We start from the raw sequence: 19,631 nt of genomic DNA, 5'->3' as shown, positions 1-19,631 counted from the left end.
GTGGAGGGGACGCAGGGGGCGGGGCGCGCGGCGACGGAAAGTAGTCCCGCGGCGGGGACGCGCGCGCGCGGGAGGGAGGGACGGAGGGGGGGAGGGAAGGGGGGGTGCGCGCGCGGCCGGAGGCAAAGCCCAGCCCCGCGTGGAGCGGGCGCGAGAGATCCGCGGGCCCGCCGGTGCGCAGCGGGGCGCGGAGGGATCCGCGGGACCGCAGTGCGGCGGCACGCGGGCAGGGCGGGGCGGGGCCGGGCGAGGCGGGGCGCGCGCGCGGCGGCCGTTGAAGGACCGTTGGGGCGGGCGGCGGCGGCGGCGGCGCGCGCTGCGGGCAGTGAGTGTGGAGGCGCGGACGCGCGGCGGAGCTCGAGCTGCTGCAGCTGCTGCCGCCGCCGGAGGAACCTTGATCCCCGCGCTCCGGACACCCCGGCCTCGCCATGGTGAGTGAGGCTGGGGGCCACCCAGGCTGGGGGCTCTGAGGCGGGCACGGCGGGGCAGGACTCCCGAGAGGGCGAGCGGACCCGGCGTGGGGGTGTCGCGGCCCCGGCGAGCGCCCCCGGACCCCTCGCGGCCCCCCAGTCGGAGGGCAAGGCGTTCGAACCCAGAGCGGGACGTTTGGATCCCAGAAGAGGGTTAGGGGCTTCAAAAGCGACTTTTACTACCAGGTGGGGTGTCCAGACCCCAAAATGGGCACGCGAGCTCTCAGAGGGGGCATCTGAAGCCAGGATGGGGCATCGGGACCCTCAGAAAGGGCTTTTGGACACAGGGTGGGGCGTTCGGTCTCTGAGGTGCGGTGTTTGCACCCCTTGAGAGGCGAGATTGGAAGCACTGGCCGGGGAAGGGGGTATTCGAGCCCTAATGAAGACTTTGGGTCCTAAAAGGATGCGGGGAATGGGGATCCGAGGGAGGCCAGGCTGCCGGGGAGCTCCCCAGAGGGCGCCGCGTGTAGCTGGACCTGGGTGGGGAGAGGGGCAGGGATGGGGGCGACTTCTGCAGATCAGACCCTGGAGAGGAGGGGGGTGGTTCTCAGAAAGACCAGCATTGCAGAGGAAGGAGGAGGAGGGTGAGGTGCAAGCTCTGGGAGGAAAAGCCCGGGGTGGGTGGCAGTGGAGGTTAGAAGATGCTCTGGAAGCCTGCAGGGACTGAAAAGGATTGGGGTCGGGGAGGTGGTTAAGAGGGAAGGGCGAGACTGGTGTTCGCCAGTGGTGGGGGAACAGGAGGCCTCGTGGTTGATTTGGGGGGCAGCCAGAAAAGGTTCTGAGGTTACTAGTAGGGTTGAGGCTGTTGAACTAGGGAGGTTGGTTTTCGTGGGAGAGGGCTGGGACTGAGTGTGGTGTTGGGTCCTTGAGAAGGTAGGGGTAGGAGAGGACTCACTGGCTTGGGTGGTGGGAGGTGAAGTGGAAGGAGGGGGGGTGGTTGTTGGAGAAAATGAATGGCAGCCAAGGTGGGCCTACATTTGGAGGTGGATGTGGGCAGCTCCCTGGAAGTCTCCAGGGAAAGGCTAGGACAAAGACTGTTCAGTCTAGATGGGGAGTGGGCTGCAGAGGCCGAAGGGAGTGGCCATATGGTCCCCCTTCCCCAGGAAGAATGGGGCTGGGCAGGAGGCACCCCAGCAGTGGGAGCAGGTGGGCGGAGTTGTCGAGGCCCCTATTGCGCACTGAAGCCGCATGAAATGGGGGGTGGGGGGATCAAAGTTTGGGATGCATCAAATGAGCCAGCCTTTTAAGCCTTGAATCTCACTCCCTTGCTGCCCCTTTCAGACCAAGAGAGCGGCTTTTTCCAAACAGGAGTGCTGCTTTTCTTGTGGTTTCCAGCCCCGTGCAGTGTTCTGCATCTCCTCACTTGTGCCAAATGACAGTGCAGTACAGTGTGGCGTCGGTGACAATCGGACGCCTGTTCCTGTGGCCTCAGGGTGGGGGCTGCAGAGCTTGAACAGAGAGGACCTCCAAAGGTACCCCTTCATCTGCCTGAGGGCCACTTGTTCTGTTCAGGGCCCTCACTGAGTGCTTCTGTTAATTCACACAGCTGGAGCTTTGAGAGAAAACCAGCAGCCTAGTTCTTTCCTGCTCCCTGCCACCCACAACACCCACAGCCCCCCCAGGCTCAGCTTCGGAACCGTGCGCAGCCATCCTCCCTGGCAAGGCTGGGGAGAACAAGCAGCCGCTGCTGTGTATCAGATCTCATACTTGCTGACACAGACCTGGTGGCTCCTCTTGCCGCTACCCCATTTTCCCCCAGCAGAATCTCACTCAGGGGGCCCTGAAGTCCTGGCAGGGGCCAGGTGACCCCCCCTCCCCCACTTCACAAATAGGACCTGAGCTTTGGCCCCAGTTAGTTTCTCTTCCCATTTGTAATCAGCAAGGTATGGGTGGGACAAGTCACTGCGAACCGGACTTGGACTTTGGCCCTGAGCTCTGTGGCTCCTCCTTGGCCCGGGTGAGGGGCCCTGGCCTTGGTTTCTGATCTCATCTAACACTGCTCTCTGGCATTGGCTGGGGGCTGGGTCAGGGCCGAGAAATAATACCCTCTTCCCTCCCCCACCCCAGGGTTTTTTTTTCTTGTCCGGCCCCTTGCTGGAGCCTAAGATGAGGGATAAGGAAGCAGTAGCCCAGCTGGGTTATTTTGGAGACAATTTTTATGAAAGCTGAAAAATCTTCAGATTTGGAAAGAGAAGAAATCCTGAGAAGGGGTCCCCAGTGATGGTAGTTCCTGGGGTGATCAGTTCTGTGAGCAGCAGCCATGCCTTGAGATCTGTAGCTTGGAGCTGGGACCTTTCCTGCACCACGCCAGGGGAGAGGGTCTCCTAACCGGCAGGGAGAGTGTCTGACGGGCTCCCTAGGCAGAGCCACGCCTATTTGCAGCAGCCCTGTAACTCAGCGTGGCAGACCGCATCTGTGCCTGTCGGCGGGGAATGGCAGACACAGACCTTCAGAGCCACTCCTGGACATGTGGGCCGGCTTGTCCAGCCCCTAACGTGCTGCCCAGAGGTGGGAAGCAGTGGGCTTCTTTCGGAGTGGTGTGGTAGGGGTGGGCAGGCCCCTGATTGGGCTAGCCTCTTCCATTCTAGGCCAGGGGAAGAGAATGAGAAAGAAGCAGATGGAATGGCAGCCCTTCTCCCCAGACCGTTACTCTGGGTCTCTCTTCCCTCTCCCCTGGCATGATGGCCTGGCCTTGGTAACCAGAAGCCCATCCCATCTTCTCACTTTCCCCCCAGCAGCTTCCTCGGGTGTCAGGAGCAGGCCGCCCTGTCCATGGGAGCCAAGGGAAGTGGCCAGAGCAGGGGGCTCCCCGGCTGAAGCCGACGGATTGGCATTTAGAACCCAGCAGCCCCAAGTCTTTTTTGAAGGCAGTGCAGAAGTGTCTCCATTTGGCCTCCTCACCTTCCCTTTAGACTTTGGACTTTTCCAGAATATGTGTGTGTGATGTTTTTCCTTCTCTACTTTCCTTCTTCCCTCCTCCCTTATCCGTCTCTCTGTCATCATCACTGATTTCCCCTCCCATTCTGCCTTTCTGGGGCTTGGGCTCAAGTTCCTTTTTCCTTAGATTAAAAAAAGGGGGGGGTAAAGGACATTTTATATCAGTTTTTATGTGACCAGTTCTTAGTATTTGGGATGGAGTGGGGGTGGGAGGGTCATTGCTAGCTTCCATGGAAGCTCTGGAACCACTATGCAGATAGTTTGCACTAGTTATGAGGGCTCCCAGCCTCAAGGCAAGAGCCTTTCCCCTGACTGTAGAAGGAAGTAAAGGAGGAGGCGGTCATCTGGGCACCAGGCAGGGTGGTGCCTTCTTGGCAGCATCCACCAAAACCTAGGAAAATTCATGTACTTGCTGCCTAATGCTAAACGTTGGGACTCAGCCCCCCCCCCCACCCACCCAGCTCCTCCAAAGGATCCCTATACCTGGCTGATTCCCAGCACACCGGTGCAGAAAAAGCTAGTCTTTGCCTCTCCTCTACCCCACCCCCAAACCCTGCATGCAGCAACGGCTGCCTGCCACCGACTGGCCAGTCCCCGGAGTGGCCAGGGCTGTACAGGGTTAAAAACTGCAGCGGCACCCAGGGAACCTCACTTCAGTCCTACAGCCTTTGCAGCCATTGGGCCATGGGCCATTGCTGCTGCCTGCTGCAGCCCTCTCCCCAACATTGGCCCTTCCAGCCCAAAAGAAACAGAAGAGTACCCCATGGCTGCCTCTGGCCTGACCAGGGTTCTTTGAATTGGAGCATTCAGAGCTGCTGGTTAGGAGAATTTTTGCCAGTTGCATCCACTGTTGCCTGGACCTGGTGCCTCCAAATAGATGACACAGAAACTAGCAAAGAGCCCCAGACATCTTCCCTCTGTCCTACCCAAGGACTGGCCTGTTTCAGTTTGGAGCCTTCTAGAGCTGCTCGATTAGGCCTCTAGGGCAACTGCTCCCTTCACTCAGCCTCTGGGGCTCCTGGTGGCAGCGTTGACACTGAGACGCGAACCCGTGCTGTGCCAGCACAGCTGGTTTGGGACTGGAGCAGGATGTCTCCCCACCCACTGTGGCTCCAAAGTACTGGGTTGGGATTGGAAGCCCTTGGGTCTGGGCAACTGAATCACCCTCGTGTCAGGCAAGCCTGGGTTGCCAGCCCATTTTAGTTCCCAAGCTTCCTGAATCACCAGACTTTATCCCAGAACCTGGCTCTCCTTCAGACCCTGACTCTGGCCTGCACCTCCTTTGCCCAGGTGCATGGGATGCTATGTGAAACTGGCCTTACCAGCAGGGGGGCTGGGCTGAGCCTGCAGGATGTACTGACCACGGCTGGCTAGCCCAGTGACTGACTCTCTCCTTCTTGCTTTTCCAGGCTGACCAGCTGACTGAGGAGCAGATTGCAGGTGAGCCTGCCTATCCTACTCCTCTCCGCCCTGCTTGGGAAGGCCTCTGCATCCCCAGGCAAATCTTAACTCCGGCCGGGAGTAGCAGCTGACAGATGAGCACGTGTGCCCCCTCCACCACTTAATGCTGTGCCCTGTGCTTAGAATGTTGGGAACTGTGGATAAGAACACATTGCACCCCACTCACACCAAAAACCCCCATGGTCCTAAGACAGGCATTTCCCAGATGCCAGAACTCTGTTCCTCTCCTGGCCGTGGGTTATCTGGGGGCCTTTTATGAATCAGTGGCTGCAGGGTGAATGCAGCTCTGTCCCAGCTTCTGCCAGCTGGGCTCTGAAGGTGAGCCTCCCTGTGGGGCTGCTGAGCTCCTGTCCCACTTTCAGAGCCACCCAGGAGATGGCTTGTCACTACCACCTCTGCACTTGCCTGTGCTTTGCACTCCCCTTTGCACGTGCTTACAGTCACTTTTCTCTGCCAGCAGTGACTCTCCCCAGCTCCTCCTCATCCTCTGGGCCTCCAGTCAGATGTCACCTTGAAGAGGCCTTTCCTGACTCCCAGGCTCTGTCCCGTCACTCTGTATCTCCTTTGTAGCCTTTCTCACTCTCTGGAATGATTTTGTGTCTTCACATGCTGTCTTGAGCTCCTTGAGTCAGGGCTTGGTTTTTGCTGGTCCCTGCTGTATCTTCAGTGCCCAGAATGTATAGTAGGCACCCTGTAAATTTTTGTTGGTCAAACACAGGAATTGTTCTGTATCCCCCAGTAAACTAAAAAAATCCTGAACTTGCACCTAGGTCATTTTTGTAGCCACCTGGCCCCTTAGCCCCAGAAAGGCCAACTGTGTGACTGAATGGGCTTTCTCGGTATTCCTCTCTCAAGATTTGGAGCTGCTGAGGATAGAACCCAGATCTTGGGGTATCTCCAGATCCACGGGCCAGCATAAAACAAACAGGAGAGAGGACTCGCAGATGGGGCCCTGGGTCCTAGCAGCTACCCCAACCCCAGCTTTGCTGTCAGGTCTGACAGGCTCCACGATGAGTATCAAATGCCCCATATCAGGGAGGAGGCAGGAGGGGACTTGCCTTCTCTCCTTTCCTCCACCGCCCCCCGCCCCCCGCCCCCCCCCCCCAGTCACACTTTAAATTTCTAAACTTTGGCCCCCAGTGACTGTGGAAACCCACCAAGGAAAGCGGAGAACTGCCTCATTTTCAGTGATCATGAGCTCGGTATCCCTGTGACCCATGCCCTGCCCGCCACGAGAACAACAGGGCCCCAGCCCAGGGAGTTGCTAGCATCCCCAAGGAGACTTGTCTCCCCATCTCCCCATGGCCCAGAGGCTCGGGGACATAGCTTCTCGGCTGTGTGTGTGTCTCCTGCTGCACCTGCCACCCACGCCCCAACTCTGCCCTTATGTGACACAAACACACACTACGCTCTCCACCCCGTCCCCATTAGCAAACTGTCCACCACCTCACCCCCAGCCCACACTCTCTGGGAATAGGCTGCCAGGCATCTGTTCTCTGAGGGTTTTGGGGGGGAGGGAGCACCAGGTGCCAAAATGGGCCCAGTGGGAGGGCCACAGCCACGTGCTTCTCCTCCCCGCTCCTGATGCGTCCCCAGCTGTGGTCTGCCCACTCAGCACCACTAGCTCTTCATCCTGGCCTGGCAGCCGTCCCCTCTCCCTCCATCCCCCCCACCTACCCCAGGCTCTGCTATCTCCCACCCCTACGCCCCACCACACACTGGCCGCTCAGCTCCTCTCTTCTGGAAGCCAGTGGCTTGGGCTCTCAGGGAACTGGGCTAGTAGTAGCAGCCAGGAGGGACATGGCCCCCGCCGAAGGCATTGTGCAGCCTCCTCTTAACCCTTCCCAGCCAGTTGACCTGGGCTAGCATACTGCAGGTAGAGATTTCTCTTGGCTGTTGTCCACATCGTGACATAAATGCCAGGGATCAACAAAAAATGTAGAATTATCTGAGGACAGCTGTCAGCCTGCTTCCCCTCGGTCCTCACCGAGCAAGGTTGGCTGAACAGGTAGCTTTACTTGACACAAAGTAGGTGCTTAATAAGTGTTGACAGAAGAAGGAGTCTGTCCCGAGCACCGATGTGAGGGGCTAGGACTGGGGAGTCTTGTTCTGGCTTCTTCAGGAAGGACTCTGTCTGCCTTCTTGCACAGGGCTTTCCCTGTGGCCCTTGACCTCTGCATCATTTTCTCTCTTACTCCAGAGTTCAAGGAGGCCTTCTCCCTCTTTGACAAGGACGGAGATGGCACTATCACCACCAAGGAGTTGGGGACAGTGATGAGATCCCTGGGACAGAACCCCACTGAAGCAGAGCTCCAGGACATGATCAATGAGGTGGATGCAGATGGTGAGCCCCACGGAGTGGGTGGGCAACCTCATTCTCCGTCACTCCTCGCAGCCACTGGGAGCCCCCCTTGGGGCGATGGATGAGCCCAGATCTCCTGTGCCAGGGCTCCAGGGTGATCTCCCAGGGCCCAGGCCTCAAGCATTCCCAACTCCCTTCCCCGCCTTCTAGGAAATGGGACCATTGACTTCCCGGAGTTCCTGACCATGATGGCCAGAAAGATGAAGGATACAGACAGTGAGGAGGAGATCCGAGAGGCCTTCCGTGTCTTCGACAAGGTAAGCAGTCCTTTGCCAGACTGGCTCTGAGGCTCCAGCGAGGGATGGGACAGCTGCGGTCCCAGGTGCCCAGCATGACCAGAGCCGCTGAGTCACCACTTCCCACGAGGCCCAGGTCCCTGTGCCAGCTCCACTGCCAACTTGCCCCACAACCTCAGGAGGTCCCCTCCTCCGGACAGAGCCTCAGGCTCAGAGTCTTCCTCTGTCCCCGCACCCAGGATGGCAACGGCTACATCAGCGCTGCTGAACTGCGTCATGTAATGACGAACCTGGGTGAGAAGCTGACCGATGAGGAGGTGGATGAGATGATCAGAGAGGCTGACATCGATGGAGACGGCCAGGTCAATTATGAAGGTGAGCAGCCCCCAGGCCCCGTCTCCGGTGAGAGCCCCAGGTCCCTCGTGTCAGGGGCGCTGCTGGCTCGGCCTGCCTGCCCCGCTGACCTGCTCTTCTCTCGTTTCGCTTCACAGAGTTTGTACAGATGATGACTGCCAAGTGAAGGCCCCTGGGCAGCTGGTGATGCCCATTCTCGTGATCTCTCTTCTCGCGCGCGCGCTCTCTCTTCAACACTCCCCTGCGTTCCCCGGTTCTAGCAAACACCAGTTGATTGACTGAGAATCTGATAAAGCAACAAAAGATTTGTCCCAAGCTGCATGATTGCTCTTTCTCCCTCCTAAGTCTCCTCCCATGCCCCTCATCTCTTCCTTTTGCCCTCGCCCCTTCCATTCACATCTTCCAAGGCCTGATGCATTCATAAGATGAAGCCCCATTCCCCTTAGGGGAGCCTCTGCCCTCCTCCAGCCCGGGTGGCTCTCCTGTTTTGATTTGTTTCCTTTCGTGTGTCATCTTATTTTGGGTGCTGGGGTGGCTGCCAGCCCTGTCCCAGGACCTGCTAGGGAGGGGATGAGGCCTCGCCCAGGCAGAAGAGCATGCCTTCTGCTGTTGCATGCAACCAGCCCTGTGATTCTGTGTGCATATCCCAGCAGCCTCTTGGGGCAAGGGTGCCGAGAGAGGCATTCCAGAAGGACTGGGGGGTGGGGGGGGATTGAGGAGTTGTGGTGTTGACTGGATATGGTCCAGGACTGGGTCGAGGGGCAAGGGAGTCTTAGAAGTTGGCATTCTTTCTACCACTTGAGGGGGCTGACTCACAGAAGGGGACAGATAGAGTGAACAACACTCCTATCCCATTGGCTGCTATTCTGAAACCATTCGATTGACTTCCTGAGGTTGGGCTGGGTGGGGGCTGCTCAGCTGGCCACTGCAAATTATACCTGCCCATGTTTCTAAAAGCGATTTCCAGCTGTTCTGTAAATACCTGGTGCTAACGTCCCATGCCGCTCCGCCGTGATGCACCTGCCCACCCGCACGAAGGTCCCCTGTTGGAACAGATGTGGGGATGTTGCTTTGTCATGTACAGGTTACCCTTTGGTTATTTTTTTCTTTATGCCCCTTGAAACTAATCCTGTCAAGAAACCATACCGGGCTAGCTGAAGGGTGGGGAGAGGGCAGATGAGCCCCACCATGCTCTGGAGAGAACATAACCTGCAATAAAACAGTCTAGAGGGCTAGCTGCCCGGGGGGTGGCGGCCAAGGACAGCTCTGCTCCCTGGTCAGCTGGCCCCTCCTGCTTCTCCGTGGTGATTTGGTTGGCTCCTTAACACCTGTGCTGTCTCTGTGCCCTCTCTCCCCGCGCCCACCTGCCTGCCCCCCACACTCCCCCAGCGGAGAGCATGATCCGTGACCTTGCTTCTGGTTTTCGCCTCTGGGACAAGTAAGTCAATGTGGGCAGTTCGGTCGTCTGGATTTTTCTTTTCCTTTTTCTGTTCATTTCATCTTGCCCTCCCCACCCCCGAACCCAGGTTGTGCAAGTGGCTTTTCCTGAGACTTGCCCAGCTTTGAGAATCTCCTCATCCGCCCTCTGGCACCCAGCCTATGGGGGAAGGGAGGGGAGGGACGGGCGTAGTGGGAGACCTAGCTAAGAGCTGAGGGTAAGGGCAGGTAGGTGTGAGGCTGTGGACATTATCGGAGTGTTTCGGTTTTGGTTTTGGTTTTTTGGTTTTTTGGTTTTCTTTTTTTTTTTTTTTAAACCGGGCAATATTGTGTTCAGTTCAAGCTGTGAAGAAAAATATATATCAATGTTTTCCAATAAAATACAGTGACTACCTGACATGGGTCTTCCCTCTTGTCTCTGTTTCTGGGCCTGCTCCCTGCATGGGCCCTTCAGCCCTGCCCTGGATGAGCCTGTCCTCCATGCTCACTCAAGAGCCTTTTCCTTGCCATGGCAGCCGAGAGGACTTGTGACCCCAGCCAGGTTTCATGGTCACTGAGGGCATGGTACTGATTGGCGATGCAGCCAATCAGTTTTGGTGCTTGCCGTAGTTAAGAGGGGGTGCCCCTGGAAGACCAGTCCCAGCCCAGGTGCCAGTCACTTGAATGAGTGCATAATGAGGACTGGCCAGGCCTGGGGCCAGTCCAGGGCCACGAGAGCAGCCCATTGTGCCAAGACCTGAAGGCCGAGCACTCCTATAGTTGAGGGGAGGAGGAGTCACCCAAGGGAACAGCAAAGAAGCAGCTCCTGGGGGTGAGACCAGGTGGGGGATTCTCAGGGTGCTCTGGGGAAGGGGTGACATTCACTGAATGAGTCAGTGTCAGTCAAGCGGCCCACACGCCAGACGGTCCCAAGCTCACAGAGCTTTAGTCAACTCCCTATGAGGGCACGAGACAAGGAGATTTGAAACAAAAAGCCCCTTAACTTCCTTGCCACAAGTGAGGTGGTGAAGAAGAAAGACCTGGGGTCCAGTGGTTCTGTAGTGGAGGCATTAAACAGAATCCTTAGGGGCTTTCCCCAAAATATAGGCGCCCTGCCCCCAACTGCACATCCCACCTGCTTGCTGTTCAGGGGTGCAGTGAACGAACAGTTAACGGACACCATCTAACTTGTGACCTGTACCCCGACCACCACAGGGGCTAGGCAGGAGGGAATCAGAGCCCAAATCCAGTGGAATAAAAATAACAACCTTGCTTTGACTCATCTTCACCTGGCCTTAGAAGGGCTGAGAAGCCCATCCCCAGGGCTCTTCCTTGAGGTGGAGACCTAGGCCCAGGCTGGATCTTCCTGGTGTGGGCCAGTTGCTGAGTCCAGTTCTGTGGGTGGGGAAGTCCGGAGCAGCAGACCATTTTTCCGGAACCCCAGCTCCTCTGTCCCCTTTTTCTGCCAGCTGATTGTGGCTCACCTCTCAGTTGGTATAGCAGAAGTAGAGCGTAGGGACGAGAGCTGTGGGCCTGGCATGCCTGGCTGCCTCCGTGACCTCAGGCAGATGACCCTGTCCATAAAATGGGAGTGGTAGCACCGGGGCTAGCTGAGGCCTGAGGGAGCCCACAGGAACTAGGCCTGGGGTCCAGCAAGTGCCGGCCATTTACTCCGCAGACTCTCTTCTCAGCTCTGCCTCCATCTGGGGGAATCCTGCAGGAAACCATTTGGGCTGGAGGCGTGAATCCAGACTAGGAAACAGAGGCCTGGAAGAGTGAAGAGATTATTCCAAGGCTATTGAGGCAAGCCTCAAATGGCAGAGCTGGAGTTTGAACCCAAGTAAACCCATGCTCTCAGCTTCCTGCCTTCAGAGTAGTTGTATTTTTTTTTTAAGATTTTATTTATTCATGAGAGACACGGAGAGAGAGGCGGAGACATAGGCAGAGAGAGAAGCAGGCTCCATGCAGGGAGTTTGATGCGGTACTCAATCCCAGAACCCTGGGATTATGACCTGAGCCAAAGGCAGACGCTCAACCACTGAGCCCCCCAGGTGCTCCTAAATAGTCCTTTTATTTTTTTATTTTATTTTATTTTTTAAATAGTAATTTTAAAACTGACTTCAGGCAAGCCAGAGCCAGCAGGAAGCCTAGGCTGAGTCTGGGGTCACAGTGGTAAAGTATAAGATGGGAGCTGCCCTCCTGGCTGCCAGGACACCTGTGGAAAATTCTAGTCTCACAGTTGAGAGAAACAAGTCTCGGTGACCCACAGAATTGGGCTCCAAGCCCAATGTGAGCACTTGCTCCAGCGAGTCTGTGCACTCCCTAAACTTCAAGGTCTGCTTCTGCCACTTCCTACTTTGACCTTGGGGTGGTGACTTTACTTCTTTGGGCCTCAGTTTGCCCGTCTGCAAAATGGGGAATAATAATGACACTGTTAGAGGAAGATCATAAAAATACCCACTTTGGAGGCTTGTGCCAACCACTTTCTAGACCTACTGCATTTGACTGGCACGCAGGCCAGATTGAATCCTAACAGGATGCAACCCCCATGGAGGGTGCTCATAGGCATGGAGTAATGATCAAGATCTGACACTAAAGAACTGGAAGCCCCGGGCAAATAAAGCCTCTTGCACCACACTTCTTGGAAGTGGCTGAGCTGAGTCTCAAAACCCCAGATCATTTGGATCCCAAACACCCATGCTTTCAACTGCTGCCTCACATTGCCTGCACTGCTCTACCACCTATCATTATTTCCCCCCCTTGGGCCCTATGTTTTGAAAGACTTTTACTCCCAGATAGGCTGCTTTATTAAATAATCATGACTTCTCTTTCCCGTTCTTTATTAATCAAAGATGCATAGATGGCACTCTGAGCTTTTAATGGACATGGGGCAGGCCCTGAGAGGGCTGACTCCAGCCCAGGGCAGGAGGCTGAGAGTGGGAATCACATCCAGTTCTGGCTCTCGGGTCCAATAGACCAGCTCACACCTCTCCTTAGCGGGTGACTAGCCCAGGGGCACAGCGGGAGGTGCACACCCAGGGCCCCTCACTTTCCCCAGAGTAGGGACCACTTCTAAATGCCACTCCCAGTGTGGCCAGCAGGTGGGGCAATGAGTACAGAAGGCCCGGAGAGCTGCCACTCCTGGGAATGCGCCAGAGACACAGAGAGAGTGTGTGTGTGTGTGTGTGTGTGTGTGTGTGTGCCCGTGCTGGAGTCCCATCTGTGGGCCAGGCCCAGTTCTAGGAAGTCCAAAATGAATAGAATGAAGTTATAAATGAACAGGGGCTTCCTGATGCTCCGCCACACCGGGCAGGCCCCCTGGGCTATGCTCTCTCAGCGCTCATCCTGGCTCACAAATCTGTCTTTTTTTCTGCTTACTGGAATATTTAGTTCTGTGATTATTAAGTTGTCATCCCGCTGGAATGTGAGTGAGATAGGGCCAAGGCAGTGTCAATCACCGCTGTATCCCCAGCAGGCACAGAGCAGCCCAGGGCCCTGAGCAGATTCCAGGGACTCTGTGGAGTTAATGAAATGAACAAGAGGCTAAGAGGCCGGAGGCAGAACTGTGAGCACACGGGAGCACCCCTCCGTCCTCAAGTCCAGCTCAGCCATCCCCTTCTCCAAGAAGCTCTCCCCTTTCAGGTGTCCCCTCTCAGCTCTGCCCATTCTGGACTGTGAAACCCAGGAGAGCAGGGCCAGGGCTGTGTGTGTCACCGCCATGTCCCCAGCGTCAATAAGAGCCTGCTGAGTGAGCAAATGTCTGTGCCAGGGCAGGCTGCAGGGAGCACCACCATGGAGCTCCAAAGTGCCTGAGATAAGTGAATAAGTCTTTAAGGAGAAGGAATAGGGGCACCCAGCTGGCTCAATCAGTGGGTCAGGCGCCTTGATCTCAGGGTTGTGAGTTCGAGCCCCACGTTGGGCATAGCAATTACCTAAAAATATAATCTTTAAAGGAAAACTAGGGATCCCTGGGTGGCGCAGCGGTTTGGCGCCTGCCTTTGGCCCGGGGCGCGGTCCTGGAGACCTGGGATCGAATCCCACGTCGGGCTCCCGGTGCATGGAGCCTGCTTCTCCCTCTGCCTACTATCATAAATAACAAATAAATAAATAAATTTAAAAAAAGGAAAACTAAAGGAGAAGGAATAGTTTAAGTGGGACCTGGAAAGCTAGGGCACGCTTTTGACAAAAGAAGGGGAAACACTGCTCCAAGAGGGATGGGCTCAATGACCAAAGAGGTGGAAGCCCGACAGGTCATGCACAGGCCCTGAGAGAGCCCTCGGCTGTCTGCTGTGGCTGAGCAGAGAGCGAGGGAGCTGGCCTCGGCCTCCAGGCGGTGGGGCAGCTCCCAGTTTGGCAAGCAGGGGAGTGACCACTTGGATCAGGCTCCGGAAGCGAGCAGGGAAGACAGTCAGGGGTCAGGACACCAGCTAGGAGAGGAGTTTCTAAATCCTCCCGGAGGGGCTGCAGGCAGATAGATGGGGCAGGAAACGCTTGAGAGCCTCTGACCTGGAAGATAGTGTACACATCCAGGCCAGAGGTGGTGAGAGTCTGCGATGATACAGCGGGATGCAGAGGGTGGACGGATTCTTGAGATGTCAGGCCTGGTGGGTCACAGCCAGCGGAAAACCAGCTTGTGGGGCGCCTCTGAGTGGCTCAGTGGGTTAAGCATCTGCCTTCGACCCAGGTCATGATCCCAGGGTCCTGGGATCCAGCCCCACATCGGGCTCCCTGCTCAGTGGAGAGTCATCTTCTTCCTCTCCCTCTGTACTTGCTTGCTCTCTCTCCCTCAAATAAATAAATAAAAATCTTGAAGGAAGGAAAGAAAAAGAAGAAAGAAAGAAGAAAGAAAGAAAGAAGAAAGAAAGAAAGAAGAAAGAAAGAAAGAAAGAAAGAAAGAAGAAAGAAAGAAAGAAAGAAAGAAAGAAAGAAAGAAAGAAAAAAGAAAAAGGGCAGCCCCAGTGGCGCAGCGGTTTAGCACCTCCTTCAGCCCAGGGCGTGATCCTGGAGGCCCTGGATCGAGTCCCATATCAGGCTCCCTGCATGGAGCCTGCTTCTCCCTCTGCCTGTGTCTCTGCCTCTCCCTCCCTCCCTCTCTCTCTCTCTCTCTGTCTCTATGAATAAATAAAATAAAAATTTTAAAAAGAAAGAAAGAAAGAAGGAAAGAAAAGAAAGAAAGGAAGAAAGAGCAAGCTTCCATACTGAATCCTCACTTCCCCTTCATCCAAATCTGCAAAATGGGAATGATAATAGCACCCACCCCAGGCTTGGATGGGGTGGGCTGGAATGCCCAGCCCTGTGCTGCCATAATTTAGCGAGCCCTAAGAGGCGAGATAGACAGACTGACCCACTTGCTGGGACAGCACAAACGGCGGAGGAGAGCGCCCCCTTGGGGGTCCTGCCTGGACAGGCAGGCAGGCTCCCTTTCTCATGCCTCCCACCCAAAAGGTCCCTCTGGGATCCCTCCGCCCACCCATCCTTTTCCACTACCCTTGGGGCTGGGGGAGAGTCCCTCTGGATGGATTCCCACTGAGGCCGGGCCAGGTTTGCTGACAAAGGCCAGACTCCACTTGCCCTGTTTGTTTTTTGTACAGGTCAGCTTATTTTTTATTACTAAATTCAACCAATATGTCACCCTGGCAAGAGTCATAAATGTCAAAAATGTCAAAAAAATTCTAAACACCCTTAAATTTTTTTAGGGTTACATATTTTTTTATTGTGGCAAAATACCCATAACATAAAATTAACCATTTAAACGTGTATAATTCAGAGATACTTAGTATATCCATAATGTGATACAACACTGAGCACTATCGAGTTCCAGAACATTTGCATTACCCCAAAAGGAAACCAGTACCAACTAACTCAATCATCTTGACTATTTTTGACTCTCCCAGACACCCTCTTGTGCTGTAATATGATTTGATCATAGTGGTTGAAAAAACAAGGTAGCAAAATGTCGCTTTTTTTTCTCCAGCCCACCTTCGCCCAGCTAGCCACAGATAACAATAGCAAAGACAGGATGGCAGTAACAGTAACATTTCTTGTGATATTTATTCCAGGCAGGCCCTCTACTCAGCTGCTTATCAGAGGGAATCAGTTAATAACCCCACACAACCCTATAAACTGAATTCTAGATTATGATCGCCACTCTGCACAAAAGGAAGCCAAGGCACAAAGAGCCAAAGCCACTAGCCAAACAAGTGAGCAGGCTTCTGGAGACAGAACGTTCAGCTTCACCTATAGACTGCTGTGTGACTGAGGGCTGGCGATTACCCTCTCTGGACCTTGATTCTAGTTTCTGTGGAAAGTCTCCATACGAGCAGGGCGGAGGACTCACTGATGTTAGCTGCTGTCATCTCTACAGAGGCCTCCCTACCCTGCCTGTTCCAGGGTGTACATTTACCCTTTTAACACTGGATCCCGTGCTTTTAACCCTAGAGCAAGTGTGAAGGGGAACTAGGTGGGGCTGGGGGTGGAGAGGATGGGCTTTCCCGTATCCCCTAAACACCACTTCCTTTCCTGCCAGTCAGCTCACTCTCAGAGCACTGCTAATCCTAGGCCTCTCTGAGGGCAGAGGATGGCACCCAGAGTCCCCAAGGCTGGAAATCACCTCTGCGGAGTCCAGGAGGGTGGGGCAGAGACTGGTCTGTGTCTCCAGCACCTGCAGAGTCAGTGCCTACCAGCTGTTGAATAAATAAATGAAATTTTTGTGAGGGCTCGGACAACATAGGTGGTTGAGGTCAGGCTTTGTAACCAAGCGACAGCTACTCATCCAGGGACAGGCTCAGGACTTAGGGCTGTGTTCCCAGGTGGTCCCTGGGATCCGTAACTCCCATGCCTTTGGGAGGCCTGGACGCGGCCACTCCATCTCCCCCTACACCTGGGTCCCCACGGTCCACATCTTGCCGCCCACCGAGCTATGCAGATTCCCCGGCACATGTCCAGCAGTGCCACCTACAACGTAGCAGTCTCTCCTTCATCTGCCCTCCCCCTGGGGGGCCAGGGCTTCCAAGTCTGATGGGAAATCAGAAGTGAAGGGAGTCAGGGAGCTTGTCCAAGAATCTCTGGCTCCCAGGAGGCCACTTTCGGAGTGGCCTGGGAGAGGTCAGGGCTGTCCCCTGGGGGCTTGGGGTAGGCAGCCAGGCACCCTGAATGAGTGCGGGTCAGAGCCAGAACCCGGACTAGAGCAGACCTGAGTGCACAGAAGCTTCTGGGAACTTTTCTGCCTTCTAAATATTTAGACAGTGAGATGGATGGGCAAGCGAGGGCCAGACTGGGCCGGCCGGGGCCCTGGTTATTTTGAGAGAACCGTTCTTTTTGGGATCCAGGATAAATGTTCCCTCTGTCCCGCCCTCTTCTCCCAGAGCCTGTCCTGAAAGAGGAGAAATAAGGAAATAGCAGCTGATCGCCCCCTGGCCCCTCATTCAGGGGGTAAAGATCCTGGCAGGCAAGGACTCCGGGACTCATCTCCGTTCGTCCTCCACCAGCCATGCCCCTGAGCATCTGGCTCCTGCACCCAGAAGACAGGACAGGAGATGATGGGCAGCCGATGTCAGCAGAGGGAGCAGGCTGCTGCAGACCCCACCTTGGATGATGCTCCCACAGTGCTGACCGATCGCTGTGCCTGGGGCAAGGGTGCCCCCTGCCCCTCGCCCCAGACTGACAAAGGTACCCAGCTCCCCTCCGTCCCCCCGAGAGCAGCGGGAGGCCTTGAGTCCTTCCTGCCCGAGGCAAGCCTGGAGAGGGTTGTCTGCGAGTCACCGAGGGTAGGCCTGGGGCCCGGGCAGCAGAGCCAGAGCCGGAGCTTCTGGAAGACAGCCTTGCGGAAGAGGATGAAGACCCAGGGGTCCAGGATGGGGTTGAAGGCGTTGAATCGGAAGGCAAGGAGGTCCCCCATCTCACTGCTGTCCGGGGAGATGGCCTGCGTGAAGCCTCGGATCTGGGGGCAGGGTGGGCATATCCAGGGGTTCCCTTGAGTCCTCTGCCCCCACCCCACATACACCCCAACCCTCGCTCCCCTCCTTGCACTTGATTACTGGCAGGAATGAGGGAGGGTCCCGTTCAAAAGGGGAAGGAAATAAAGATGAGATGAAAAGTAAGAGATGCGTCCGGGGAGCAGAGGGAGAGAAAGCCCCAGGAAACCACCAGCCTGGAGGGACGGAGCAGAGGTCATGTGGGTAAGTCCTGGGGCTACGGCTGGGTGTCTCTCCACATTTCCAGTCTGTGAGTCATCTCTAATGCCCCCCAAAGCTTTGAGGAGCAGCCCTTGCATTTTACAAAAAGAGAAGCTGAGGCCCAAAATACAGGGCGGGGGTTGGGGGTGGGGATGACCAGGTAGGTGCCACAGTACCGGGGACCAGGCGACCAACCCACTCCAGTTCCTGGGAGGCAGGCAGGAGCTCTGCAGGCAAGGGGCAAGGCCAGGCGAGTCCCAGGCAGAGGCGGGGTGGGGCTGGGGTGGGAAGTGATGGGGAAATCAGACTCTAGAGCCAGAGAAGCCTTTGGACCAGGCCTGGCTCAGTAAGACCCATCACCCTTCATCTGTGAAAATAGCGACAGGACAGGAACTTCGTTCCATTCCTTGCTGGTGCTTGCAGAATGGGTGCCTAAGGTCATTTAAAGATCACGTGAGAGAGAATTTGTAAAACCGCAGGGCAGAGGGTGGACACACAACAAGCGCTCAATGAATGGTGGATCTTATCATGGTTACAGGGGTAGGGGAAGGCTGGGGCGTGTTGCTGGGGTAGCGAGAGGTAGAAAAGGTGGGGAGACCCAGGGGTCAGGAGGAGTCAAATGGGCCAGAAGCAAATGGGGAGAGACTTGCCCAGAAAGTCGGGGGCTGTCTGATGGTGGACAGAGCCTCTGACCTCTTCAGGCCTCAGCGTCCCCATCCGGGAGATAGGCGCGGCCCCCACCCGCCGCAGCCGCAGGGGACTCACCGTGAGCGGCAGGGAGCACACGGCCATGATGCCCGTCATGAGGGCCAGCAGGATCAGATGGTCCACCTCGTCCTCTCCTGCCCGGGGGCCCGGGACCAGCGAACCCTGGTGGCGCCTCTGCTGGCGGTACATGCGGCAGAGGCTCAGGGTGACGGAGCTGTTGCACAGGACGATGGCGGCCACCAGCAGGGCCACGAGGCTGGCGTAGGCCAGCGAGAAGGCGCAGGCGGCCGGCTCGGCGGAGCGCATGCGGATGAAGCACCAGCTGCCCGGGCAGTACTGCTGGTGCTGGCCCAGGCCCAGCAGGGGCAGCGAGCAGAAGAGGGTGCAGAAGGCGTAGACGGCAGGCAGGGCCAGGCGGGCGCAGCGCGGCCCGTCCAGCTGGGCGTACAGGTAGGGGTGGCTGAGCGCCAGGCAGCGCTCCACGGCCATGGCAAAGAGGATGAGCGTGGAGGCCAGGCCGAAGAAGGTCATGGCGAAGGCGAAGGCGTCGCACAAGGCGGGCCGGCCCCGGGCCAGGCCCAGCAGCGAGCTGTTGCGGGCGTAGGCCACGAACACGGCCGGGCTCAGGAAGCAAGTGCCCAGCAGGTCGGTGACCGCCAGCCCGGTGACCAGCACGGCGAAGGCCGAGGGGCGTGACCGGCGCCGCGCCCCCAGGATGCCCAGTGCCAGCCCGTTGCCCACCACGCCCGCCACGAACATCAGGGTGCTGGTGGCCGGGCCTACCGAGTCCCGCACGTAGGTCAGGTTCCTGCAAGAGTCCGCCATCCGCACCCCCTGCCTCCGGGTGGGGTGCCCGCTGGACTAGAGGGGCCCCGGGGTGGGGGGGGCGAGCGGGGGGTGGGAGCCGGGAGCCGGGCTGCCCCTGAGGCCCACTCAGACGCCCACCGCCCTCCCCATGGTCACACCCCCTCCAGTTCTCCGGCCTGCTGTCCGGCTGTCTGTCTCCTCTCTCTCCCTCTCTCCCTCTCTCCTTCGTCCTTCCCTCGCCCTAGTTCCCTAGTTCTGCACTTCTCCCCTCCTTGTCCACCCCGTCTCCCCCTCTGCCTCGCCCTCTCACTCCCCAGCACCCCTCCACCCCCTCCTCACCGCACCTCTGCCTTCTGTCCCGTCCCCTGCTCTGTCCCCTGCTCTCCGCTCTGCTGGCCGAGCTGCTCTCCGCGCTGTGTCAGCCTCTCAGCCTCCTTCCCTCCCCCGCCCTCCCTCCTTCTCATCTAGCCCGCTCGCCCCGGCTTTTTCATTTCCTCCGGCTGCCCCGCCTTCCCTCCCCCTGCCAGCTCCAGAGCTGCCCCCCTCCCCCGGGGCTCCCTCCCCACTTCCCTGGCCTGCTCACTCCCTCCGGCTCCCCAGCCCAGTGCAGCCCAGTCTCGCCTCTGCCTCCCCTCCCTGCTTCCTCTCACAGTCCCATCCCTGAGCCACCTGCCACTTCCCCACATGTAGGTCTCTCCCAGTGGCC

The 19,631-nt window shown here is 57.0% G+C and overlaps 2 protein-coding genes across 3 annotated transcripts; one reads left to right on the top strand and one right to left on the bottom strand.

Moving 5' to 3' along the window:
• Window positions 1-258: 258 nt before the first annotated feature.
• CALM3 (calmodulin 3) lies at window positions 259-9,654 on the top strand. Of its 2 annotated transcripts, none has more exons than XM_025424568.3 (6): window positions 259-431; window positions 4,817-4,847; window positions 7,069-7,212; window positions 7,381-7,487; window positions 7,706-7,841; window positions 7,958-9,654. In XM_025424568.3, exons 1-6 carry the CDS (start codon window positions 429-431, stop codon window positions 7,984-7,986), a joined length of 450 nt encoding a protein of 149 aa, XP_025280353.1. In that variant the 5' UTR covers window positions 259-428; the 3' UTR covers window positions 7,987-9,654. The 2 variants fall into 2 exon arrangements, with proteins under 2 accessions (XP_025280353.1, XP_025280354.1); XM_025424569.3 differs by lacking the exon at window positions 259-431 and adding an exon at window positions 564-656.
• Window positions 9,655-14,923: 5,269 nt separating this feature from the next.
• On the bottom strand, window positions 14,924-19,212 carry PTGIR (prostaglandin I2 receptor). Its single transcript, XM_025424567.3, has 2 exons — window positions 18,176-19,212; window positions 14,924-17,175 (listed from the first exon to the last, which is right to left on the bottom strand). The coding sequence occupies exons 1-2, from the start codon at window positions 18,941-18,943 to the stop codon at window positions 16,789-16,791; spliced, it is 1,155 nt and encodes a 384-aa protein (XP_025280352.3). The 5' UTR covers window positions 18,944-19,212; the 3' UTR covers window positions 14,924-16,788.
• Window positions 19,213-19,631: the final 419 nt, after the last annotated feature.

Source organism: Canis lupus, chromosome 1 (assembly GCF_003254725.2).
Source record: "Canis lupus dingo isolate Sandy chromosome 1, ASM325472v2, whole genome shotgun sequence".
NCBI lineage: Eukaryota > Metazoa > Chordata > Mammalia > Carnivora > Canidae > Canis > Canis lupus.
This window is presented reverse-complemented; position numbering and strand designations above follow the sequence as displayed.